This window comes from Carassius auratus, unplaced genomic scaffold (genome assembly GCF_003368295.1).
Source record: "Carassius auratus strain Wakin unplaced genomic scaffold, ASM336829v1 scaf_tig00215878, whole genome shotgun sequence".
NCBI lineage: Eukaryota > Metazoa > Chordata > Actinopteri > Cypriniformes > Cyprinidae > Carassius > Carassius auratus.
In genome coordinates this window covers 499,277-527,148 of record NW_020528288.1, presented here as the reverse complement: position 1 = coordinate 527,148, position 27,872 = coordinate 499,277, and the positions used below count along the sequence as shown (strand labels likewise).

General features: G+C 35.5%; 1 protein-coding gene across 2 annotated transcripts; it reads left to right on the top strand.

Moving 5' to 3' along the window:
• The first annotated feature begins 1,347 nt into the window (after window positions 1-1,347).
• ogdhl (oxoglutarate dehydrogenase L) lies at window positions 1,348-27,872 on the top strand. 2 transcript variants are annotated; one of them, XM_026261517.1, is made up of 23 exons: window positions 1,348-1,565; window positions 2,184-2,397; window positions 3,266-3,433; window positions 7,973-8,075; window positions 11,081-11,196; window positions 11,438-11,592; window positions 11,781-11,927; window positions 12,014-12,104; window positions 12,200-12,379; window positions 12,507-12,635; window positions 12,736-12,915; window positions 14,269-14,421; window positions 15,074-15,176; window positions 16,461-16,589; window positions 19,031-19,181; window positions 20,812-20,939; window positions 21,192-21,370; window positions 22,754-22,825; window positions 23,293-23,418; window positions 26,085-26,157; window positions 26,239-26,402; window positions 26,487-26,638; window positions 26,816-27,872. In XM_026261517.1, exons 2-23 carry the CDS (start codon window positions 2,194-2,196, stop codon window positions 26,937-26,939), a joined length of 3,027 nt encoding a protein of 1,008 aa, XP_026117302.1. In that variant the 5' UTR covers window positions 1,348-1,565; window positions 2,184-2,193; the 3' UTR covers window positions 26,940-27,872. The 2 variants fall into 2 exon arrangements, with proteins under 2 accessions (XP_026117302.1, XP_026117303.1); XM_026261518.1 differs by lacking the exon at window positions 1,348-1,565 and adding an exon at window positions 1,739-1,797.

Here is a 27,872-nt window from a genome sequence, read left to right as displayed (position 1 = left end):
TGCATTTGGCATTTTCTTAATGCTGCATTTTAATCATGCCTGTTTTACTTTTGAAACGACCATGATAGCAGCCCAGTGATGATTAATGACAATGCTTTATTTTTCTGGTTGTTGGCAACTAAGAGTGATGAAACTAGTTTTGAGGTACTGAGGGGGAGGGAAGGCAATTAGCTCAGACTGTAAAATCCGCCAACATAAAGACCATCAATCTAGATGACTGAAACCACATGGTCAAGTGTATTGTGCACAATCCCTCAGAAAACTAGGAAAGCGTAATTGTCTAATAACGTGATTAAGAATCAGAGGTTACTGAAAATATCAATGTTCTCATTAAGCCTTGGCACAACTTAATTTGAAGTCATTTTTATAAATATTGCATTGAATTTTAAACGCTGTGGTTGCCGGTGTTTATGCTTGTCTGTTAATTAGCGTTTAACCTTTTATTAAAAGGAAAGTGCATTAAAAGCATGATAGGAAGTGGAAAAGCCAAGCATTAATTTCAGTGTCCATTTTCAGCATGAATTTGATGAGTCACCCAGCTCTGTAATAATGATGGTTGATGGTTTTGGTTTATAGTTCTTTTAAAATAAATATGATATAATTGCATAATATATAATGAATTGTAATCATTTGATCTGTTTTGTAATCATTTGAATATTTTTGTTTAATAATTATGCCACTTTGTTCATTCATTCGTGGTAACTAGGATTTACACAAGCTCCAGTCTGGATCCAGAACACCTGAGAAGAGATGATGCTGACCCTCAGAGGACCCCAGATGATGCTAACAATTATTGCTATATGTGTGACTGCATCATATAATAACTATTAATTAATAATATTGATAGTTCATCGTCTAGCTGAGTACGTCTTGTATTATTATTTTTTTTTATTTATTTTTTTTTCTAAAATCCTGTCAAACGTGCACAAACTACTAGCTACTACTAAATATTGTAGAAACATAATTTTCTGTAAAGTTGCTTTGTAACGATTTGTATTGTAAAAAGCGCTATACAAATTAACTTGAATTGAATTGAATTCATTTTCCCATTTACTCATATTAAGTTCAGGGTTATGCAATTTCATCTCAACTACTTCTGCAATTCAAAATTTGTGATTTCTAAGGCACTCTCACTTTTTTTAGTTCTGATTGGTACCTAACTCTGATATGCATAATGCAAGTAGTATCTGATCCTTTCCATATAGGCACCACAGATCAGGTGCATACTCGTGCATTATTAATTGTGCCCATTAAAGCAATTGTAGTGAACTGAATGTTTGCTCATAAGTGCAAAGTGGTGTAGCAATGTAAAAATGCTATATAAAAGCAAACCTATTTAAAAAAATCAAGTCAAAGAAATGATACTCTAAACCAGGTGTTATGTGTGATGCTGCAGTTCAGAGCAAACTGACCGACTGCAGTACCGCATGCAGCGCGTGCGTGCGGATTATGGGACGGATTGACATTGGAGAGATTATAGGACAGAGAAAACAAACTCCAGCCTGAATCAAACGACAGAACGCATTTGAACTCAAGCGGACCATCTTCATCTGCACGCAGCCAAGGTGAAATATATTTGTTATGACGTAGAGGAAGAGCTACGTGGACGCCGTTACGTGTGTCGCGCGAATAGAAACATATAACCTATGCGTAAAAGCTGTAACCAATTGGCAAATTGATGCATCTTTCCAAGTGTCTTCTTATATATTTACATTAGACGAATGTATTGGTAGTGATTGTGGAAACGGGCATTTACGTTGTTCAAATCAATTCGTCATTGAATAGGTGGACATGAAGGTCAATTGCCGGTACTCGAAGCTAGGCTATAGATAGAGCATCATTTTTATGCGAGATCTGGTTATAGTAATCCATATATATATATATATATATATATATAGTATATATGGATTACTGTAACCATATCACGCATAAAAATGATGCTCTATCTATAGCATATATATATATATATATATATATATATATATATATATATATATATATATATTTATATATATATATATATATATATATATATATATATATATATATATATATATATATATATATATTATATATATATATTTATATATATATATATATATATATATATATATATATATATATATATATATATATATATATAGTCTATGTATATAATACCTTTGTGTTTCCTATTTATGAAGTTTTTCAGACATGAGTCAGCTGAGGTCCTTAGCTGGTGCCCTAAGAAACAGTAGCCAATGGATGAGGGGGCAAGTGGGGTCAAGGAGGCGAGTTTGTGACCCACTTCGTAACTGTTCGAGCAGAGCTGCTGAGCCCTCATTGGCGGCCTGCAGCTCCAGCTATGTCGTGGAGATGTACTACGCTTGGCTGGAGGATCACAAAAATGTCCATGAGGTGCAGTGAACATCTACTAAAGACACTCCAACTCCATCATGGTTCAGAAACCTAGTGTGCTTGCTGATAAGTGCAATGCAATGCTAAAATGCTAAAATTTCAATCTATAAACATCTTTTACTCACTTTACACTCACTTTACATAAGTGTTACAAAGTGTTATGGTAGTAACATTGATATGCTATTATATTTTGTTAATATTTTGAATTACATTTTATTTTAATTAATTCTTTCTTTGATGCTTTCATTTTCTTTGTAGTTAAAGTTGTAGTAATTTTGTTTTGTTTAAGTCATTTTCATATTATTTTATTTCTAATTTTTCTTTCTTTGATGTTTTAATTTAAATTTGAAAGTTTTAGTAATTTTGTTTTAGTCATTTTTTATATTATTTTTTATAAAATGTATTTTTTTTAGTAGAATAAGAATAGAAATAGAATAAGTTGAGGCACTTTCAAAATTTGAACTCTTCTTTGACAGTATGCATTTGGCATACACTTTTTTTTATCCAAAACAACTTACATTGCTTTCAGGGTAAACATTTGATCAGTTCATGTTTTGCCTGAGACTCAGACCCATGGCTTTGGTGATAATTCAATCTCCCTAATGTAATTTTTCTTGCTTGGAACACAGGATGAATTATTTAGCAGAAAGTGTTAGCTCCTCTATACAGTAAAAGTGGACGGGGACTAGAGAAAATAAACAGCTTGGACATTTGGCTAAATTTCTCCTTTTGACACATGGAATTGAAATTATATTAGTGAGAGTGAGAGTAAATGGTGTTTTCAATGTCAGAAGACACTGAAACATTTTGTTTTGAATTAATAAGAAAATGTGACCTTTTGAAATGTGCTTTACTATATTTGCAACAGTCTTGGGATGCATATTTTCGTAACGCCCAAGCCAGCGGTTCAGAGGAGACTGGAGAGAAGCGTCTGTCCACGCTGCTCCAGGGACGAACCATGTCCCAGACACCTGCCATGTCAGAGAAGGTGGTGGAGGATCATTTGGCAGTCCACACTCTTATCAGAGCCTATCAGGTAAAGTGAGGAGCTCTAGGTCTAGGTCTAGTTCTCTCAAGAATTAACATTTGCTGAAATTGTACTCACCCTCAGCCCATCCAAGATATAGTGATATCATTTTTTGCCCCATCTGAACAGATTTTGGAGAAGTTTCCTATTACATCACTTGTTTTTCAACATGCAGCTTTCCACTTCACAAGGTGTTATTTGATGAACTGGATTATTGTGATGTTTCCATCAGCTGTTTGAACTCTTATTTTGATGGCACCAGTGCTTTAAGTGGCCAAAAAGAGGTGCCGGTACTCTATTATAGCCTATTTTATTTTATTTTATTTTATTTTATTTTTATTTTTGTTGATGACTCCCCTCATCCCCTGAGGTAACAACAACTATATTGAAGGGGTTTTATATACAGCAGTCAACAGACAACCTTATAAAAAATGATAAATAATTTTATTAGTTTGCGGATTTGCTTGAGCTAGAAAGAGCTACTGAACATAAATAAAATGTGCAAAAGGATTTTGAAGAAATACCCTTAGAAAGAGCTACTAAACATAAATAAAATGTGCAAAAGGGTATTGAATTTTTAAAAAAAAGGAGCCTACATAAAATAAATTCTAAAACATAACAGAACCATAGAGCCATCTGATTCTGACCGTGTTCTTTTAGTATTCAGAGTCTGAAGCCAGGAGATCATATTAAGTGTTGTTCACTGTATTTGTATTTTTACCGAGCCGAGTGTGCGCGTTTCACGCACCCTCTGCAGCCACGTTGAGTTGTTCACACTGACAGCGGCGAAAGCGACGCATGCGCTTTTCACTTGTAAAACTCAATGGTGTATGGCTAATGTAGTCTCTGCTCTCGGTGGGACGAATTAGGAAGCGTGCATTGTGAAGGGCGCTCTGGAAAGCGGCAGCGCAAGCAAAGGATTAAATTAACCCTCTATTAACCCTTGTGGGTTGTTGGGGACGTTTTCGTCCACTAGGGAGTAGAGTTGAGTCTTATTTTGGCCACAACTTTCTCTGTGTTTGAGCTAACTTCCAATACATTCATCTAATGTAAGTATATAAGAAGACACTTGGAAAGATGCATCGATTTGCTGATTGGTTACAGCTTTTACGCATAGGTTATATGTTTCTATTCGCGCGACACACGTAACGGCGTCCACATAGCTCTTCCTCTACGTCATAACAAATATATTTCACCTTGGCTGCGTGCAGATGAAGATGGTCCGCTTGAGTTCAAATGCGTTATGTCGTTTGATTCAGGCTGGAGTTTGCTTTCTCTGTCCTATAATCTCTCCAATGTCAATCTGTCCCATAATCCGCACGCACGTGCTGCATGCGGTACTGCAGTCGGACACTTTGCTCTGAACTGCAGCATCAAACATAACACCTGGTTTAGAGTATCATTTCTTTGACTTGATTTTTTTTTTTTATAGTTTTGCTTTTATATAGCATTTTTACATTGCTACACCACTTTGAAATTTTTCAAAAACTCAACGGTACACTGTGGGCAAATTCACTACCCTTTCGAGTTGTTCGGGATGAAAACATCCACTAAATTAAACTGCTGTAAAAATGGATCAGATAAATATTTTTTCACATTTTTTTGCATAAATCTATTAATTTAAAAACTACCAATTTAAAAAAACAAAAAAATCCAAGATTTTAACTTTTTAATTACCAAGTTCATAAATGATGTCACTGATTTGGGAAAAAAAACACACAAAATTACATATTTTCAATATAAAAAGTGATAGTGGACTGGATATTTTTTGACCTTTTATCGCAGTCTTGGGCATGTCAAAGATTAGGGACCCACTTTATATTAAGTGGCCTTAACTACTATGTACTTACATTTTAATTAATAATTTAGTAAAATGTACTTATTGTGTACATACATGTTTTTACATTGTACTTATATATATAAAAAAAACGACATGTAATTACATCTGTATTTAATTTCTGTAATTACATTTATAATTACACTGTTGACCCATACTTTACACCTTAACCCACCCTTAAACTTACCCATACCTCCAACCCTCTCCCTAACCTTACCCCTATCCCACGTCAATAGCAGAAAAAGTGTTTTACAATACAATATGAACACAGTAAGTACATTGTACTTATTTTTTTATTTAAGTACATAGTAGTTAAGGCCACCTAATATAAAGTGGGACCAAGATTAGTAACAAGATTGGCTTTGATGCATTGTTAGTTTTTGTGCAGCATTAGATTTACATTTTTTCTCACTAATTTGTTGTTGGTGGCTGTTTTTGCCCCATTGACTTCCATAATAACGACATTTTTTGATTGCAAAGCCATGACACCATATAATCATGGATTCTTGATTGTTTGTGGTTTTCCCTTTTGGGAAGAGGTAAAATCTCAAGTGAAGCGAGTTGAGGCCTGGACCCGGAAACAGCGCTTCTTACGTTGTCACTTAACAATCGAATACTTTCACCACCATTAAAAGGCAGCAGGTGCATAAATGCACTTTTGTTTACTCCATGTAGTTCTCAGAGCTGAGGTGTATATTGTGATTTTCTGAAATACATTAAGGTAAGTGTGCAAAGGTCTCTCTCACACACTCTCTCTCTCTCTTTCAAACACACACACACATACACACTCAATATAATATGCTGTTATACTCCATATAGCTTCATATAAGCTTTTTTTGCACAGGCCTATCTAAATGGGTAATGGTCCCACCTAGTGATCAACTGTAAAAATAACAAATGTTACCTCTTCCCAACAGGGAAAACCACCAACAATCAAGAATCTCACACACACACAAACACTATAATTTGCTGTTATACTCCATATAACTCCATATACAAGCCAGAAACTAAGCCTTTTTTTTTTGCACAGGCCTATCTAAAGGGTTAATGGTCCCACCTAGTGATCAACTGTAAAATTAACACATTTTACCTCTTCCCAAAAGGGAAAACCACAAACAATCAAGAATGCATGATTACATGGTTTCATGGCTTTGCAATCAAAAAAATTAATTATAATGGAAGTTAAATGGGCAAAAACAGCCACCAACAACAAATTAGGGAGAAAAAAATGTAATCTAATGCTGCACAAAAACTAAAAATGCTTCAAAGCCAATGTTGCTACTAATCGTTGACATGCCCAAGACTGTTATAAAAAGTAAAAAAAAAATCCAGCCACAATTACTTTTATATTGAAAATAAGTCATTTTGTGTGTTTTTCCCCCCAAATCAGTGACATCATTTATGAACTTGGCAATTAAAGAGTTAAAATCTTGGATTTTTTAAAAAACATTTGGTAGTTTTGATCAGGACTGAGGTTGATTAACAGATTTATGCATAATAAATGAAAAAAAAAAATGAATCTGATACATTTTTTCAGCAGTTTAATTGAGTGGATGTTTTCATTCCGAACAACTCGAAAGGGTAGTGAATTTGAACAATCCACAAGGGTTAAAACAGATGTCCAAATGAGCGTACCGGGACGCTAAAAGCAGATTCTGGGAGCACAGAGAGGTGGCGGTATGCTCAAGAGCTATATATGGAAGTGGCGGTACTGAGTACCGGTGCGTACCGACCCATTTAAAGCACTGGATGGCACCCATTAATCTGGTGTAATGCTAAATTTATCCAAATCTGTTCTGATAAAGAAATTAACATGTCTACATCTTGGATGGCCTGAAGGTTAATTTCCAGTTAATATTTTACTTTTGGGTGAACTATTCCATTTAACCACCAATGATAAATTGAATGATAACCATAACTAAGTTTTAAAAAATAATAAAGTATCAAAATAGCAAAGTCTACACCACAGCTATAACAATAACAGCACAGAGGAACAATATTGAAGGTATAACATTTTTATTTTCCAGCAGTGTGTGCTTATTTTGAACAGAACATTTCCATGTATTGGTGTGGGTGTTATGAAGTGAATAGGCCTTTAAACTGAAGATTAGAGACAGAAATATAGAATTTCTGAGTAGTTTTTTTATTCATTTATTTATTTTTTTCAGTTGAGAGAATCTGATACACAATAAATTATTTTGATCAAATAATCAAATCATATTCTCCAACATTGGGACTGTGCCGCAACAAATCAAAGACGGGGCTGTACAGCCGTACATTTTATAGTGTCCCTGTGTAGTTATGCAAATCACGTGATTAAGTCTAACCTAATTAGGCTAGCTTTTTTTCCCTTTTGAAAATGAAAATATCAAAGAGATTGCTTGAATCAAAACAGGTGGTAACATTTTCCCTGCTTCCTCTAATTAATTAAATGAAGTATCATAGGGATTTATTAAATTTCGTCTTTTGGCAAAGCCAGCATTTTCTTTCCATCTCCTGTTGCCAGCCTGATGGGATTGTATATTCAACTTGTTGTGAATCCTTGTGAGATTTGTTAGTCATGTGTCACGCTGGTTCATATTTGTGTGGGTCAGATATCCCCTAGTTTGACGGAATGCACTTCCTGGCTCAGTCTTGCTTCTGGTTCTTGTTTTTCTGTGGTTATGGAGATGGCGAGTCACATTCAATCATATGCATTTTGCTCACTTTAGGTACGTGGTCACCATGTGGCCAGGCTGGACCCTCTTGGCATCCTCACTGCCGATCTGGATTCCTTCGTTCCCTCAGATTTAATCACGTCAATTGACAAGCTTGGTGAGATACCTATTTAGCATATTTAAGATGACTCTAATAAACACTCAATTATTTTTGAGTGTCCTACTTTAAGAAGGATCTTTGTTATGAAAACATCCAGTAAATGCTGACTTAGTTCCTTGCTTGGGGCTCATCCTTAAGAGTGCTTTTGTTATTATTCTTTGTTAGCCTCCCCCTCAGCACCATTCAATACCTCACCTGCTGAGTAATACACTTCTCTTTGAAAAGGAACTTCTTATTGCTAAATACATTGCATCTTACAGATTTAATGACATGACAGTGACATATTTGTCTAGTCATTATAATGCAAATCACACATATGTTGACATTGTCATCTGCTAAGATAAGCATTTCTGTATCACAATGTATGTAAAAAAAAGTAAGACCTGTCTATATTTATATATTTATTATTAATTAACAACAAAAATAAATCAATTATGCATATTTGTATAAAATGTAAAAAAAAAAAAAAAATGCTCTGAAAAAAAAAACTACATGAGACAATGTGTCCAGATCATTTCTTAAAATGTCTTAGAATTTTATATTTTTTATGCCAAGGAAAGGTTAGTTCAGGTTGTAAAAGTATATATATATATATATATATATATATATATATATATATATATATATATATATATATATATATATATATATATATATATATATATCATAAAATTTAGATATTTTCATCATATGAAACCAATATTAATACAAACAATATATTTCTAAGAATGTTTAAAATCGACTATTATTATTATTATCATTATTATTCTTTTTTTTTTTTTATCATAGACACTCTTATGTCATTGACCAACATATTTCAGGCCTCCAAAAATATACAACAATATTTGTCTTTTAACTTTTATTTTAAATCCTTGTCTTTGCGGTTTATTTTGTCTACCATCAGCGCTATAGTTCTATCTTGCTTTACAAGGCAGCTCAAGCTACCGGAGCTGTGTCTAATGTAATTGGTGGCTGACTTTGCCTACCCCAGCCACTGTGTTTATACGTCACTGTAGCAACAAAGCTGCACCCTTCCGCTGCATACATCTCCTTTTTAATTATGAAAGGAAAATTAGATTGTTGGACCCGACTGGAAAAAAACACTTTCATTGCAAAGTGAGGACTTCCAGTTATTAGACCATTTATCAAATGACAAATTGTGACCCCTATATCATTAAAATGCAAAACATTAACGATTAAATATGCTGAATGTATAGAATATATGGATTCTCTGCACATAAAACCCAATGCCGTGCTATTTCTAAGATGTTCCTCTGTTTAATCTTTTAGATCAGTCTTTTCATTTTAGCTCAGGGCTTCCGAAGATCATTGGAAGTTGCTTTCCCAATCTCATAATCAGAGCTGATAGCACTTCATATTATATAAGGATCAAGATTATTGTAATGAAGTTTAGTAACACTGCTGCTTGCGTTTTGGTAATTTGGTGACTCATAGTGCTCGATTAATGGAAAAGGGGAGAGAGAGTGCGTATGTGTCCGCTTTTTGGCGGTATGTGGTCAGCAAACCATTCCTCATTCGGCCATTACAGATTCCCCAGTCTCAGACAGCGACAGGGGCTGGAAGGGAGAGCTATGCCCCAGACTCAATCGCAAGCACAGGTTAATGTTATCTGAGATAAAGGCCCATAAATCTTCCCCTTTGCTCCTGTCGGGTCCTATTGCCTTTAGTGTCGCCAGAGTAGAAGGATGTAGGACATGTATTCACAACAGATCGAAAAAGAGAGAGTAATAACTGATGAGAAGACCTCTCAAAACATGCCTCTTTTACCTCAGTACACTCTCATTGTGTCGGTCAGGTCAGGTTTTATCAGAGATTTTCCTATAGCCCCTGTGCAGCTAATGAGGGCTTGTAGTGGACCAGAGGCTCTTAATTTAGGTATGATGTATCTTTCCTCTTTATCTGTACTGTGGCTTTAATTCAATTTGCACCTGTCTCCTCTTGTGTGTGCTCCTCTCTTGAGGAGACACAGTCTTACTGATAGACCCCAGTGTTATCTACAGGAAGCATTTACAACCTACTATGATTGCCTGGTTTTCTTTCACCGTTTCGGGGTGTAACTAACCATGAAATTGGTAATCATGTTAGTTAGGATTTACATATCGGGGCTCTAGGCTGTGACTAAATGGTTGAAAATGTGGTGAAATATAAAAATGTGCTACATTAATTTCAAATCTAGAAAATGTAGTGTCTGTCGCTGTGCGGTTTCTTTGGATATCTTCTTTTTAAAATTGGTTGTGAAGCAGCTGTTACCCTCTGCTTATTCACCATGGTAAAATTAATGACTAATAAAAGTCTGAATAGATCTGCACAAAACAAATAATCTCCAGTTTGTCTGAAAACAATGACTCGCTTTGTTTTAATCACTGATCTTATAGTCCTAAATATGCAAAAATTCTAATATTTCAACGCATGCGGAGCTCAGATCGCATCCAAACTATACATATACGAACATAATCTGAATTCCACCAGCTCCCATACTACTCTTCATTGTAAATCAATAACTCCCATTCTGTCAAAAAGGACACTTTCGCTTGTGGCAGCGTTTCCTGGAAGCATCATCTAACACAGCACAAGCTGAGATGTCTGATTTGTGAATGCTTCTTTTTAGTGAGTGTTGTAAGGCAGCTGTTTGAATCAGATTCATTCAATAAATCATTCCTATCCATTTTTGAGACTGTGCGTCATTCCTCAGTTATGGCTGTTTAAAAACAAACAAACTGGAAACCATTACTTTATGTATAATTCAGAAAAAAGTTTTTTTTTGTGTGTGTAAATGAATAATAGTACTTTATAATATACTGCGTATCATTAATATTAAATGTTTGACAGATTTTTTGGAACCATAATCAATACATCTTTACATCACTGTAATGCATAATATTTGGTTTAAAAAGAACCATTGCAGGGATCTTATTAACATTCATTACAGTATTTTTATGTTGCTTTTTTGCTTTAATATGCTTCTCCTCTTTAATCTTTAGGGTCCTACGGCTTGGAAGAATCTGATCTGGATAAATCATTCCAGTTGCCACTAACCACATTTATCGGGGGAAATGAAAGCACACTCCCACTGAGAGAAATCATACACAGACTTGAGGTGGGTAGCTGCCGGATTACTCTGATATCACCCAGTATTTGAGTAGAAACACTCTTTCCTCATTCCTCATTAGCTGATTTTGTGCTTGTATTGATTCAGATACGGCATTGACTAGCTTTTCTGAAAGGATGTAATTTGGGCAAATATGGCAAGCTTATATTATGCCGATATTTAATTATCCTTCTAAAATGAATGCATTAATGAATGAAAGAGTAAAGAGAATTTGCGTGGAATGTTCCAGACATCATACTGTGGTCATACTGGAGTGGAGTTCATGTTCATCAACAATATGGAGCAGTGCCAGTGGATCAGACAGAAGTTTGAAACTCCAGGAATCATGACGTTTTCTGACAGAGAGAAGAGGACTTTGCTGGCCAGGCTGGTTCGCTCAACACGGTGCATATCTTTAAAATAAAGTACAGCATTTGTGTTATTTTCTTGTCTTCTTATTAGAGTATTATTTCTCCATGCTTAAACCCATTTTTATATTGGAACCAAACTGCATTTTATTTCTTCCTTTTAATTTAGTAAAGTAAAGCTGACACTAAAAGTATTTTTACGATGAACTTGGTTCATTGTTCTAGGTTTGAAGATTTTCTTGCTCGGAAATGGTCTTCAGAGAAACGCTTTGGTTTGGAAGGCTGTGAGGTTCTCATCCCTGCCCTGAAGATGATCATTGACAAGTCCAGTGAAGCTGGTATAGAGAGTGTAATTATGGGAATGCCTCACAGGTACCTCCAAAACCTGCTCCGTTCAATCTCACTCTGCTCTTATGAATCCACCCTAGCAATAATAACACAATGTCTGATTCACACAGAGGCCGACTGAACGTCCTGGCCAATGTAGTTCGCAAAGACCTGGATCAGATATTCTGTCAGTTCGATCCCAAACTTGAGGCTGCAGATGAGGTAATGCAATTTCACCTGATGAAAGATGATTTTCATTTCATTCTCGTTCTCTTATTGCATTTCTAATGTACATTTCACACTTCAATTTTCTTCAGGGTTCAGGAGATGTGAAATATCACTTGGGGATGTACCATGAACGGATAAACAGGGAAACAGATAAGAATATCACATTGTCTCTGATGGCAAACCCCTCTCACCTAGAGGCCGTAGATCCTGTCGTTCAGGGCAAGACCAAGGCAGAGCAGTTTTACAGAGGAGACACTGAAGGAAGGAGGGTACTACATTTATCTTCAGATTATCTTTTAGGATGAGTCACTGTAAAATATAACCACAAATTTTCTGCTGTATAGTGGCTCATTTGTTTGGAATGTTTTTTTAAACCATCAATTCCTTTCTTTACAGGTGATGTCTATTTTAATGCATGGTGACGCTGCTTTTGCGGGTCAGGGAGTCGTCTACGAAACCTTCCATCTCAGTGAACTGCCTTCATATACCACTTATGGCACCATCCATGTTGTGGTCAATAATCAGGTTAACATCAAACTTTCCTATTAGAATCGACTTACATAAAACCTTAACCTTTGACCTTTTAGTATGTTGTAGATTGATGAGTCTTATCTGATGTTGCCAGATTGGATTCACCACAGATCCCCGAATGGCACGTTCCTCTCACTACCCAACGGATGTGGCTCGCGTAGTCAATGCACCCATCTTCCATGTCAACGCTGATGACCCAGAGGCTGTGATGTATGTTTGTAAGGTTGCTGCAGAATGGAGAAACACTTTCAACAAGGATGTGGTGATAGACCTGGTAAATACTGTGAAGACACATCCTACATATCACAGAAAATATCACTGAATGTTACGGTAAATTACTTACTGGAAAGGACTGCTCGATCACACAACAAGAATCACTATGTTTTCTCTTAAACTTAGGGATGTCAAGTCAAACAATAGTTGGTGAAGGTACTGCACGGGTTCCACAGATATTTAAAACTTAATTATTTTTAAACACAATTTGAAAACTTTTAACTCTAACTTTTAACTTTTTTTTTTCTACTTCAGTGGCCACTTATATTTGAGACAATATGGCCAGTTACTTGGGCAGCTTTTACATAGCAAAGCTAAAGCATTATCATTGGTTGTGCATCCCTGAGCAATATACTGTACAGTAGTTATGTTTTGTCTGTGAATGAATCAGTGGTTCTAAATGAATTGGTTTTGAACTCAAAAACATTCCTGAATGACTCAGTGAATGAGTTGTTGAACAAATCTGTCTTAATGATTCTCTTCTCACGACCTGGTATAACAATGTAACCATGCAGAAAAGCTCACTGAAGTGTCCTCACTACTAAAGGCCTGTTCACACCCTTAAAAGGATACTTCACCAAAAAAATCTGTCATTAATTACGCAGCCTCATGTTTTTCCAAACCCATAAAACCTTTGTTTCTTCTTCGGAAAACACAAATACCACATTCAAGGTCCAGAAAGGTAGTAAGGACATTGTTAAAATAGTCCATGTGACATAAGTGGTTCAATCTTAATTTCAAGAAGCTACAAGAATAAATTTTGTGTACAATTGAAAAAAAAAAAAAAACTCTTTGGGCCTTGAATATGGTAGTTTTCCTTGTTTATGCATGGTCAGAAAGCTTTGGATTTCATCAGCAATACTTTGTATATATTTGGGTTTGTGTTGTGATTCCAGTTTCCAACAACATGGTTGGATAATAGTTAAATATGTTTTTAAATATCTCTGGTTAATATAGACCTGAACAGATAGGGTTAGATAATGCTAGCATTCCTGAACGCCCTTAGCTACTTGTTTTATGTGTTAATCACTTCAAGTAAGTAATTTAGGTTTGCGTTTGCGATCACATGATCCTGAGTGGCACGGCATAGTGACTCATTTTGAACACTGACGAAATGTATTTGAGAACTCACTTGGGAATTAAACAACATCTAAAATATCTTAATGCAACTTTCATTTGTTACTGTTAAATATGCAGAACAGAACAGATCAGTTTAAAAAAGGATAGACATTAAATAAAATTTTTTGTAAGCAGTGGAAATAGTGTTTTAGACAATAGAAAATGTTTGGTTGATTAATGATACTGAATTTGCCTATTTATACACCTGTATTGACGTTGCTGGTGTATTTTATAGGTGTGTTACCGGCGGTTTGGACATAATGAGATGGATGAGCCCATGTTCACCCAACCCCTCATGTACAAGCAGATCCGGAAACAGGAACATGTGCTGAAGAAGTACGCCGACAAGCTCATCTCTGAGGGAGTTGTAACACTGCAAGAGTTTGAGGTTTGCGTCTCACTCTATGGAAATCTCATTACTGTGTCATTATGTAAAGTGAAAATGTCCACCTGCTGTTGTTCCTCCCACAGGTCATCCTAACTGACCTTTTTAACTCATCTAAAGCATCTTTTCCACAGCTGTTGTTTTCCTGGCCTATTAGGGAGTGATGGGTTTCCTGTGCCGTTTGTGTATTGTTTCCTGACAATTGATGGAGGCTGCCTTCAGATGCTCAGCCAATGTCTTTTCGCTCTGGTGATGACACGTTTCATACTTCACCCGCTGACCCGGACTCTCGTTCCCTGGGCTCAGAGCTAGCCCCCCTTCCCCCCCAACCACCCTCAGATTTGTGTCGCCGTAGAAACCACAATCGTCGGACCAAACCATCCCTCCAGTGCCGATAGCTGACACCTTGTCTCGCCCGGCGACAGCTCGTTTTATTTACAACTGCATCCCTGTCACTCTTCACTCGCTGACATAGCTCAGGGGATTTCACTTAGAGAATAAATTGTAACTGGAATCTTGCTGTTTTCTCTACGCCGTAGCACATAGGTGCCATGAATCATTAATTAATAATTTGTCACGAATGTGTCATGTGTCTGGGTTTTTTTGATGAATATAGTGGATGGCGGGGTAGCGCTGTACTGTGAATTGTTTTCAGGAGGAGGTTGCTAAATATGACAAGATCTGTGAGGAGGCGTATACCAGCTCTAAAGATGAGAAGATCCTACACATCCGCCACTGGCTTGACTCTCCGTGGCCAGGTACATATTGAAGACTTTATAGAGGCTAGGAGTTTCATTGAAAATATAAGATCAGGGTTTCTCTAACTTTTTGACTCTCCTCCCATTGTCAACTTAATCATGGTACCTTCGATTTTATATAGCGGTTTTTATATAGTACAGGTTGTTTCAAAGCAGCTTCACATTATTGAACAGGAAAATAACAGAATCAATAATGCTTGCTTCAAAAATGAGGCAAATCCATTTTTTTATTTAAAGTAGCTGTAGTGAGACAATAGTGTCATTATTCAGCATCAGTCAGTTCAGTCTAATAATTGTGTTCATTCATTATGAAAAAAGTTCAGTTCAGCATTAACAGTGCTATCAAAGACAGTAGGGTCATTATTCAGTGTTGATTTAGTTTAGTTAAGTAACAGTATAGGTATATATATATCTTGCATTCATCACTTTTTTTCAGCTTACTTTTTTTTTGTTCAGGAGTCCGGTTACTTTATTGACATCACTCTTTAATAACGCCATAATAGATTTGGTTGCAAAAATCATGAATTATTTACCAATTTGAGAAAATAATTTAGTCATTATTCAGCTCGATTCAGGTCAAATTTTGTTCTTGTCCATAATCATTTTTGAGGGTTCACTTGTCCTAGTTTTGTTTTTAAAACTTTTAACTTTTAATCAGATTTTAATCTATGGGCACTCCTAGTTTCTGTAAATTCAAAAAAGGAATTAAAAATAATACAAATATATGTGCCATTTGTGATTTATTAGATAAAGTGTAAGGATTTCTAAAATCTTTGTTAACAGGTTATTTTAAGGTGTCTTTGTTACACATATTACATTCACTTACTATTATGATAACAATAAACTATGCATAATTACATGCAAGTAACCCTTAGCAAAAACCGATCTTAACCATATAGTAAGTAGATGTAGTTAATTAATCTTATTCAAAACCTTAAATGCATAATTACACTGTAAGAAGGACAAGTTAAAATAAAGTGTAACCAAATCTTTTTACTCATAATTTATTGTCAGTAAAATATTGTAATATTTTAAAATAATAAAACTAAAATTATATTCTTTATAAAATGCCAATGGCATTTTAAGATGAATTTATACAGTAACAGTTTTCCAGGTCTAGAGATCACACTACCTTGCCTATTCGGGTTTTCAAGACTGTGGAAATTGAATTTAATGCTTGTTTTGTCTTATTTGAAATCATTTTAAGTCCTCTTTAGTCTTCTTTTAGATGCCCTTTTAAAGGCCCACTGGTTGAGCACCACTGATTTAGATCTTGTGTTTAAGACTTCTTCAAACTAGATGGAGAGCCAAAGAGCATGAGCTGCCCTTTCACTGGACTAAACGAAGAGGAGCTCAGGCACATTGGTGAGGTAGCCAGCTCAGTCCCTCTGAAAGATTTTGCAATTCACAGTGGTGAGTTTCATGTATTTTAGCATTTAATTCGGATGTTTGTTTGTTGCAGTGTTGAAGCCTCAATTCTATCCTAAATTATACAGATATGATTTCCTTAACTTGGGGTGTTGTAGCTCAGTGGGTAGAAATCTAGGCTGGTAACTGTTGTAGGTTCAAAAACTAGAAAAGCTTAATCCCTGAACTTAATCACCTAAATACACATTATAAAAGTATCATAAAACTAGTCCATACAACATTTTGGTTATATTCTGATATTTTAAAATCTTCAGATGCCATATGATTTTACCATTAAATAAAAATCACTGAAAAATTATCCTTAACATTTTTGCTTAAAATTTTGATTACTTTTGTGTTTTTGGAAAAGAGCAAAAGTGCATTCCATGGAAGACAGAAAGCATGCATACAAAGTTTAAAAAGACATGAGAGTGAGTAAATGTTGACTTAATTTTCACTTTTGCTTGAACTATCACATTAATTATTGCTGTGGAGTCCCGGAGGCCTTTTCCAGCAGTCAGTTCATCAACTAGATTATATCTTATGTACTGTTAAGCTTTAACCACTAGGGACAAAGCCCTGGAAACTGACATTAAAGTATTGCAGGATGATGGTGGTAATGGTGTGGAACATCAAGGAACCCTGACAGATGATCCTCAGACATTCCTGATATAGGAATGTCTCATTGCTCCACATGGGTCATCATTTTCTTTCACTGAGCAGCAGACGCAGGGGAGCTATAGTGGGTTGATGGAGTTGCACTATGGGACCATTGCACTTAAAGAGCTGACTCCAATCTGGCTGCCTTAAATTCTGCTAAATCACCCTAACCACCGTAGCCCTCCAGCTTAATTCTGTTTATGGCCTGCCTCTGAGCACAACTACCTCAAAGCATCAGATCAACCCACCGGCAAACGTATTTCTCTGACACAGACCAGTGCTTTAGTCCAATGAGATATCATGTATGAAAAACCAGGCTACCCTGATGGGGTTGATTCTCATAAACATGAACTGTAGAAGGCATAGACATAAAACATATTTTAGAACTTTGAACTAAAATCGATCTTTCAGATGATTTTTTGTCTGATACATTTGGTAGGTATTAGTATAAGGTTATTGGTCATTTGCCAGTAAGGCAAGGCAAGTTTATTTATATAGCACATTTCGTACACAATGGTAATTCAAAGTGCTTTAGATAAAACAATGTAAAAATCATCAAAAATAAAACAAGCAATTTAAAAACTTTGAAGATGATAAAAATATACTTATTTAAAATGAATTTAAAACATTTAAAAATATAAAATGATTTGACATAAAATACAGTGAATATGTAAAATACAGTGCAATCAGTTCGGACATCGCACGGTGCTCATTCAATAAATGCACAGCTTAACGACTTACTCAATAAATGCACTTGTTTTTTAGTTGTTTGACCCCTAGAGTCAAGGTATGCATTCACCTTGAAAACTTCATCTTTGTTTCCAAATGCAATGACTTCAGTTTTTTCCTTGTTTAACTGAAGAAAGTTAAGGCACATCCAACTATTAATTTCATCAATACACTGGCAGATGGAGTCAATGGGGCTGTAGTCATTTGGAGATAAGGCTAGGTAAATCTGGGTATCATCAGCATACCTGTGATAGGCAATTTGGTTCTTTCTCATTATATGACTTAGTGGGAGCATATACAGGCTAAACAAGAGCAGTGCAAGAATTGATCCTTGTGGGACTCCACATGTCATGGATGTCCACTTAGGCTTATGCTCTCCTAGACTCACATAATAAACTCTCAAGTAAAACAAAACTACTAGAGTTTATTGGCATAAAAAAACACAGTATTTTTCAAACAATTCACCTAACTGTACCCCTGTTTTCACTGTCATAAAAACGGGCTGATGACTTCCTTGTTCTAAAAAACTTTTTTTAAATGGTCCCAGATGCATAAAAATTTTTTTTTTCATGAAGCCAAAAAATAAATATGTATTTGTGTGTGTGTGTGTGTGTGTGTGTGTGTGTGTGTGTGCGTGTGTGTGTTTGTAAATAAAAACAGCAAGGTTAATTATGTTGGCTTGACAAAGCTTTTATACATTTTGCTTTTTCTTCTGATGCATTTTTTATAACAATTTTTTTTTAATGTAACTCATCCTAAAACTTTAAATCTACACCCGTCAAGCTTAGCACAGACGTTTGGTCTTTTCTGACTCTACTTGTGTATGTTTTCTCTTATACGCTTTTGCTGCATGACAGACAAATATCCCATAGACTTCCAATGAAAACGTCTACTTTCTAGCTTATCTATCAAACAGGGCTTTGTCAAGCCAATATCGAAGTTTTACAACTTTTGGTTTCTAGTAAATGTAATTTATTTTCAAAGTATCACTCAACAAAAGATACAAAATTATTTTAAAATTTTAAATTTCTGTATGTTCTGTATCTGTGTTATTCAAGGCTTGTCACGTATCCTTCGAGGCAGAGCAGATATGGTTGCGAAGCGCACTGTGGACTGGGCCCTGGCAGAGTACATGGCATTCGGCTCTTTGCTGAAGGATGGTATTCATGTAAGACTCAGTGGACAAGATGTGGAAAGAGGAACATTTAGGTAAGACAGTCAATCCATTTTATAAAAAATGACTGTGGCTGCTCCCTTTTTCTGTTTTATGTTTTGTGAATGGAGCAAAAAGTGGCAGTTTGGCACATGCAGTCATGGAAGACCATCAGTTATTGTTATATATTTTCTAAACAGCGTGATTTCACATATTGGGCCACTTTCCATTCCTTAAGTGACTAGATTTCTGTAACTAAAAATAACCAAGTATATATTTTCCACCTTATGGCTCCATTAAAACTAAAATGTCAACACATTGACAAATGACGTCAGCTTGTCACACGCACACAGAGTCCTCTGAGAAATACCCACATGGTGCCGTCACGGTACTTCTTCTGAAGAAAACCCGTTTTATGTCGGTACAGACACATACTCCCACTTCTGTTTGTTACTGTCAAGAGCAAGGTATTTTGGCAGTCAGGTTTGTTTGAAATAGTACACACTGAGACATCAGAGCAACTGAATTTATCACACCACAAATGGCATTATTTACAGATTCACTTTACAGTTTTTGATTCTAGAGTTTCCTTTCAATGAGCTACACTGGACAGTTTTATGCTTTGTTTAGAACATAATGAAGGTAAAACGCAGGTGAAAAGACGTCAGCAAAGTAGCTTCTGTGTGATATGAGCCTTTTTATCAAAGTAGATTGTTTGCCGATGCGTATATGCAGTTCTATCTTTATTCGCATGCAAAGGCTCAGGGAGTGAACATATTGGTGTGCTCCAGTCTGCTGGTTCTGCTTGTTACTCAGGGAGTTAATGGCTATGAGTAATTGATTCAGTCTACTGTGTTTGGGTATGCACTGAGTACTGTGCTCTGGTCCCTTGATTGATGAATCCAACTCACAGCTGATGCACTGTGGAAACTGTTTACTCCCCAGATTCTCTGTGTTTCCAGAGCTAACCCACAGAGACAGGACACTTTAGCTTAAAGAGCCGCTTTTGATTTACATTTGTGATTAAATGAGCATGGCAGACAGACCCCAATTAGCCTGAACACATTCCTTGTGGTTACATTCTCCATTTCACAACATTATCTTTCAAAAGAGCCCATATTTGTCAAATATGAATTACCCAGCTTGTTGGGAAATATACATATGTGTGTTAATACTGTATTTAAATTATTGTTATGTCTATGCACTCCTTGTAAATCGGGACGGCCAGCATAGTACATCATTACTGTGATATTTAAAGGAGTTTAAAGATTGTCTAATCGCACTGGGTCTGATGGCTGGTTTGAACATCACATCAGAGTAAGCCAGCAAAACGCATCACATCTCCTCTCCGAAATTCACTGCCGCCCATGATGTCTCACACTGATAGGACATAAAGAGTTAGAGTGCCTCTGACATTACAACTTAAGAAAAGATTCCTAAGAAAATCCTTAAGGTGTTATTTTATTTTATAAATTTTTACACACACACACACACACACACACACACGCACACACACACACACACACACACACACACACACACACACACACATATATACACACACACACAAGTATTCCATTATTCCAGTCTTCAATGTCTAATGATCCTCCAGAGATCATAATATGTTGAATTGGTGTTCAAGAAACATTTCTTCTTATTATAAATGTGTGTGTGATGTTTTTGCAGTCACCGTCACCACGTCTTGCATGATCAGGAAGTTGATAAGCGCTTCTGTATTCCGATGAACCACCTGTGGCCGAACCAGGCTCTCTACACAGTTTGCAACAGCTCCTTGTCTGAATATGGCGTTTTGGGTAAGAATTACTGAGCTCAATTTGCATCTGGTTATCAATCAGCGTGCACAAAAATAAATAAATAAATAAATAAACGTCCAAGGTATTCCTTGTTTTTGATATCTGTAAAATTACCTTCAGAAATGATCAGCTTGTACAGAACAAACTGCACCGAATATTCAGCAGCACATCTATTTGCAAAATCCATACTAAGAAGCTTTTATGTAACAATATTTTTCTGTCCAAGTATTCTGACATGTTCATATTGCTAAGGGTTTGAGCTGGGTTTTGCCATGGCTAGTCCAAATGCCCTGGTGTGCTGGGAGGCTCAGTTTGGCGATTTCCAAAACACAGCCCAGTGCATCATAGACCAGTTCATCTCTGCAGGCCAGGCCAAGTGGGTCCGCCACAATGGCATTGTTTTAATGTTGCCTCATGGGATGGAGGGAATGGTGAGTCTGCTGATGGCATTTGACATATTATACAGTATTACTCAAAAGTTTGGACTAATCATTATTGTTTCAATGTTTTAGAAAGAAGTCTTCTTCTTATGCACTTATGCTCAACAAGGCTGCATTTATTTGATCAAAAATATAGTTAAATCATTGTGAAATATTATTATAATTTATAATATCTGTTTTCTAATTGAATTTGTTTTCAAATGTAGTTTATTCCTGTGGTGGCAAAGATGAATTTTTCAGCATCATTACTCCAGTCTTCAATGTCACCAGATACGTCAGATTGTCATTCTAATATGCAGATTTGATACTCAATTATTACTGGTTCTCAGTTATTGAAAATAGTTCTTCTTATTATCAATGTTGAATTTTTTTTTTTGCCACTTAATATTTTAGAAGAAATGCCGAAATTGTATTTATTTTTTTAGGTTTATTTTATGAACAGAGAGTTTATTTGAAATAGAAATCTTTTTTTAGCATTATGAATGCCTTTTATTTTATTTTTGATCAATAATTAATAAATCATTATGAATTTATTTTCTTTTTCTTTGTCTTTTGCATCATACTTTTAAATAATAGTATATCATGGTTTCCACAACAATGTTAAGCAGCAATACTGTTTTCAACATAAAAAATAATAAGAGATGTTTATTAAGCAGAAAATCAGCAATAAATAAAAATGTTAATCATTGAACACTAATAATAATCGAGCACTGAATCATCATAATAGGATCATTTTTGAAATACTAAGCTAAGACTCAGCCTTGCCATCACAGTAATAAATGTAATCTTAACATATATTAAAAATAAAAGAAAAATATTTTTAATCATAATAATATTTGACAGTATTAGTGTTTTACTCTATTTTTGATCAAATAAAAGCAGCCTTGGAAAGCATAAAAGACTTAGTTTAAAAACATTTTTAAAAATGTGCCGATTGGTAATGTACTGTATATATACACTCTTGCATATTTTTCCTCATCAGCTTTGTTGTATCTTAATACAGATATATCTGTTCCAGTAGCATGTCATTGAAAAAACACAAGACAGTAGAATAAATATCATGTATTATTTAACTCCTTAGATACTTCTGCCTTTGCCCTATTAGACCATATCAAAGCAAATGCTATTTTTAGAGTCAGTAGGTCATAACAATCCTATATTGACCACTGAATCTAATTTCCTGCAGAGATAAACTGCAGGGTTAAATCTTTGTCAGTCCTTTCCTTGACTCAAAGGCAGAATAGCTGTACTAAGATCAATAATGATGACTCAAGTTTGGTCTGAGCCAATAAATGAGGCTATAATTCTTTAGCTTAGTGTGGCGTTTGATAGACCTACTCTCATTAGTGCTGGTGTGTTTGCACTAATGAGCAGGGCCCGGAGCACTCGTCAGCACGGCCTGAGCGCTTCCTGCAGATGAGCAAGGATGACCCTGATCGCTATCCGGTAAGTGGCCCTTTCCTGCCATGCCTCATGCTGAATGGCCACAGGTAGTTTGAAATGGACACACTTCACTGATTACCAATTAGTTTGATGCTTAATATAGTTCTCGTTAATACTGTTTTCCTGTTTAGTCTAGCAGTGGGGTGACAAGAATGGTTCTAATTACAAGCCTGATCAGTATTTACAAGATGTGATCATTAAACAGGTTATTGAAAAAAACTGTCAGAAATTAAATCAATTCATGAATCTCCTCTTAATGCGAAGGAAGTCTTTCGTGGAAATCGTAAAAAATCAAACCCTTGTGTTATTTTGGATTTTTATATAATAATATATGAATTTATAAATCTATTGAAATATGATAGAATTGTTTTTTGTTTTTTGTTTTTACCAACTTTTACTTTGAAACATTATATGTATTTATTTTTTGCATGATATTTTTAATGGGCTTTGCTTTGCTTGCCTCATTTAAGGAATTCACTGGAGATTTTGAGGTCCAGCAGCTCTATGACTGTAACTGGATCGTGGTCAATTGTTCAACACCTGCCAACTACTTCCATGTGCTTAGAAGGCAAATCGTATTGCCATTCAGAAAGCCAGTAAGATAAAACTTTTTCCTTGTTTGGGAAAGTTTGGGATCAGTAAGATTTTCAATGTTTTCCTTATGCTCATCAAGCCTGTATCTATTTGATCAAAAATACAGAGAAACATTTAAAATAACAGTTTTCTATTTTAATATACTTTAAAATATGATTTATTCCTGTGAAGGGAAGCTGAATTTTCAACATCATTACTCCAGTCTTCAGTGTCACATGATCCTTCAGAGATCATTTTACAAACTCGATTCCAAAAAAGTTGGGACACTGTACAAATTGTGAGTAAAAAAGGAATGGAATTATTAACAAATCTCATAAACTTATATTTTATTCACAATAGAATATAGATAACATATCAAATGTTGAAAGTGAGACATTTTGAAATCATGCCAAAAATTGGCTCATTCTGGATTTCATGAGAGCTACACATTCCAGTTGGGACAGGTAGCAATAAGAGGCCGGAAAAGTTAAATGTACATATAAGGAACAGATGGAGGACCAATTTGCAACTTATTAAGTCAATTGGCAACATGATTAGGTATAAAAAGAGCTTCTCAGAGTGGCAGTGTCTCTCAGAAGTCAAGATGGGCAGAGTAATTCCCCCAATGCTGCGGCGGAAAATAGTGGCCTTAGACCGCACTGCATCACATGCAGGAATGCTACTGTAATGGAAATTACAACATGGGCTCAGGAATACTTCCAGAAAACATTGTCGGTGAACACAATGAACCGTGGCATTCGCCGTTGCCGGCTAAAACTCAATAGGTCAAAAAAGAAGCCATATCTAAACATGATCCAGAAGGGCAGGAGTTTTCTCTGGACCAAGGCTCATTTAAATGTGGTCAGACGAATCAAAATGTGAAGTTCTTTTTGGAAACTGGGATGCCATGTCATCTGGAGTAAAGAGGACAAGGGCAACCCAAGCTGTTATCAGCGCTTAGTTCAGAAGCCTGCATCTCTGATGGTATGGGGTTGCATGAGTGTGTGTGGCATGGGCAGCTTACACATCTGGAAAGGCACCATCAATGCTATAAGGTATAACCAAGTTCTAGAACAACATATGCTCCCATCCAGACATTGTCTCTTTCAGGGAAGACCTTGCATTTTCCAACATGACAATGCCAGACCACATACTGCATCAATTCCAACATCATGGCTGCGTAGAAGAAGGATCCGGGTACTGAAATGGCAAGCCTGCAGTCCAGATCTTTCACCCGTAGAAAACATTTGGCGCATCATAAAGAGGAAGATGCGACAAAGAAGACCTAAGACAGTTGATCAACTAGAAGCCTGTATTAGGCAAGAATGGGAAAACATTCCTATTCCTAAATTTGAGCAGCTTGTCTCCTCAGTCCCCAGACGTTTACAGACTGTTAGAAAAAGAAGAGGGGATGCCACACAGTGGTAAACATGGCCTTGTCCCAACTTTTTTGAGATGTGTTGATGCCATGATATTTTAAATCAACTTTTATTTTTCCTTAACATTTTCTCTGTTTAAACATTTGATATTTCATCTATGTTAAATCCTAAATAAAATATTGAAATTTGAAATTTCCACATCATTACATTCTGTTTTTATTCACACTTTGTACAGTGTCCCAACTTTTTTAGAATCGGCTTTGTAATATGCTGATTTAAAATCAATATTGGAAACAGCTGTGCTGCTTAATATTTATTGGGACCTTTGAATCTTTTAAAGGATTTTTTGATAAAATGTTAAAAAAAATACAGAAAAAACAGAAATGTTGTTTTAAAATATACACTACTATTCAAAGGTTTGGGTTCAGTACATTTTTTCTTTCTTTTTTTTTTTAAAGAAATTAATACTTTCATTCAGCAAGGATGTGTTAAATGGATAAAAAGTTAAAGTAAAGATTTATATTGTTTGAAAAGATTTAGATTTTGAATAAATGCTGTCCCTTTTAACTATTTATTCATCAAAGAATCAAATAAAAAATAATCACAATTTCTGAAGGATCATGTGACACTGAAGACAGGAGTAATAGCTGAGGAAAATTAAAAGCTGCATCACAGAAATAAATTATATTTTAAAGTATATCAAAATAGGAAACCAATATTAGAGACTGTAATAATATTTCAGAATATTAGTTTTTTTTTTCTGTAAATTGGATCAAATAAATACAGCCTTGATGAGCATAAGAGTCTCCATAAAAAAAACATAAAAAAATCTTACTGATCCCAAAATTTGAGAGAAAATGTATACTGAAAGATGTAGTACTTTGTGCTACATAGGTGTTATGAATTTAGTCTTAAGATTAATTTCACAGCTGCTGTGAAGGTAGTTTGATGTACTTTATTAACTAAAGCTTAAACTTAGATTTTATGTGAAAGTTTGACGAATGTCCCAACATTTTTTGCTTCTGTGCCACTGCAATTGTCTAAAGTGATTCCCTGTTGTGGAGAAATGCAGAGGTTTGTGGAGCATGAGAAAATCTCTTCCTGAGCAAATTAAACTGAGCGTCTGGGGATGATATTGTTCGTTTTGTATGAAAGTGCTCTTAATTTACTGTTTTGCTTGGTTTCACAGCTGTGTTTTTATAACTACTCTTCTGTATTCCAGTAGATGGAAGTTTAAAGTTTAAAAGTGTCTGATCGCAACTATAAATCAAAGATAGTTTGACTGACCACATTTTCATATTCTTATTCAGCTGATCATTTTCACACCAAAGTCTTTACTGAGGCTGCCCGAGGCACGCTCCAGTTTCGATGAGATGATCACAGGTACAAGATTCTGGTAGACTTTAAATTCTGTCCAGCTTTTGGGAATATAATTTGGCCTTATCTAATTCATCTATGTTGCAGGGACAAAATTCCTAAGGATAATTCAAGATGGTGGTCCTGCATCCAAACACCCAGAAAAAGTCAAAAGGGTCATCTTCTGCACCGGAAAAGTGTACTATGAGCTGGCAAAAGAGAGAAAACAGCTGAAGTTGGAGGAGGATGTTGCAATTGTCAGATTGGAGCAGGTTGCCAATTATAGTTTCCTGTGGTGTAAAGTGTAATGACACTGCAAAAATGACTGTTTTCACAATCAAATTCTTCCCCTTTAGATATCACCCTTCCCTTTTGACCTCATCAAGGCTGAGGTTGAGAAGTACAGTAATGCTGAACTCATATGGTGTCAAGAGGAGCACAAGAATATGGGCTACTATGATTACATAAGGCCACGTTTCCTGACAGTGCACTCTAGGAATCCGATTTGGTGAGTCTCTTCTTAATAGTTCACCCAAAAGTAAAAACTTGCTGACAAAAACTTATCTACAGTGCATCTTGGATGTAATTTAAATTTTTCAGTGAATTATTCCTTTGAGCTAAATTTTTGATGTAGCCTAAATCAAACTTATATACACCAAACTAAAAACTTTCACATTCATTTTAGGTATGTTGGCCGTGACCCTGCAGCAGCCCCTGCCACAGGAAACAAATTCACTCATCTGGCTGAGCTGAAGAGGTTCTTGGACACTGCGTTTAACCTAGAGGCATTCAAGGGCAGGCGTTTTTGATGATTTTGTGTTAGATGTGGTAGTTAGATTTCAAAATTAAATATAACAGTTATCAACGCACCAAGATTTATTAAATAAGGTCACTTTCATGTTGCCAAAATATACACAATTGATAAATTGAGCATAAAAAACAGCAAATCTAAATTTGTTTAGCTCATTTATCCATAGATTTGCACCAGAAACCCCTTATCTGTCTTAAGTAATCTGATTTTCGGTTTTTATTTATTTATTTATTTTGTCTTCCATAACTGTCACACTTGGCTTCATCCTGAGACATCAAACAGATGGCATGTAGACAAGTAACAATATTCTCTATGGCAGTGGTGATATTCTCTGTAGCTTCCACAAAATATGCTTCCGTTTTAGGGTTCTTGTGGCTTTTAGGACTTGTGGGAATCATTACATTTACAGCATCAACATGTCTGTGACAACTTTGAAATGCTATACACACTGGGAAAGAAATAAAAAGAAATTACTAAACAATTACTTTAACCACCAATCTGATAAGCACAAGTATCTGATGCAATACCTTTCTGTGTAATCTTTCTGTCAGCAAACTGGATTTATAGTGGATTTTAGCAACATTAAAGCTTACATTCAGTAAATGGTCATCTGTAATGATCATTCTGTGGCTGCTTATACTCTACATAATTAAACCATTAATTGTCACTCAAGCTGGACTAAACAGCTATAACTAGCAACTATAATCTGTGCTTTTGGTTATTCATATGATAGGCAATTGTTATAGTGAATTTAATGTAAATGCTTAAAAAGGGTAAAATAAAATATCAGATTTGGTTGTAGAATAGTACAGAGACCAGGAATTGCTCATGGAGAAAAAAAAGTGATCATAAATATAGTTCACTGTGATAGATTGTGATAAATGATAGACGTTTCTCAGCAATAATGTAATAAACTTGTGTCACTGACAAA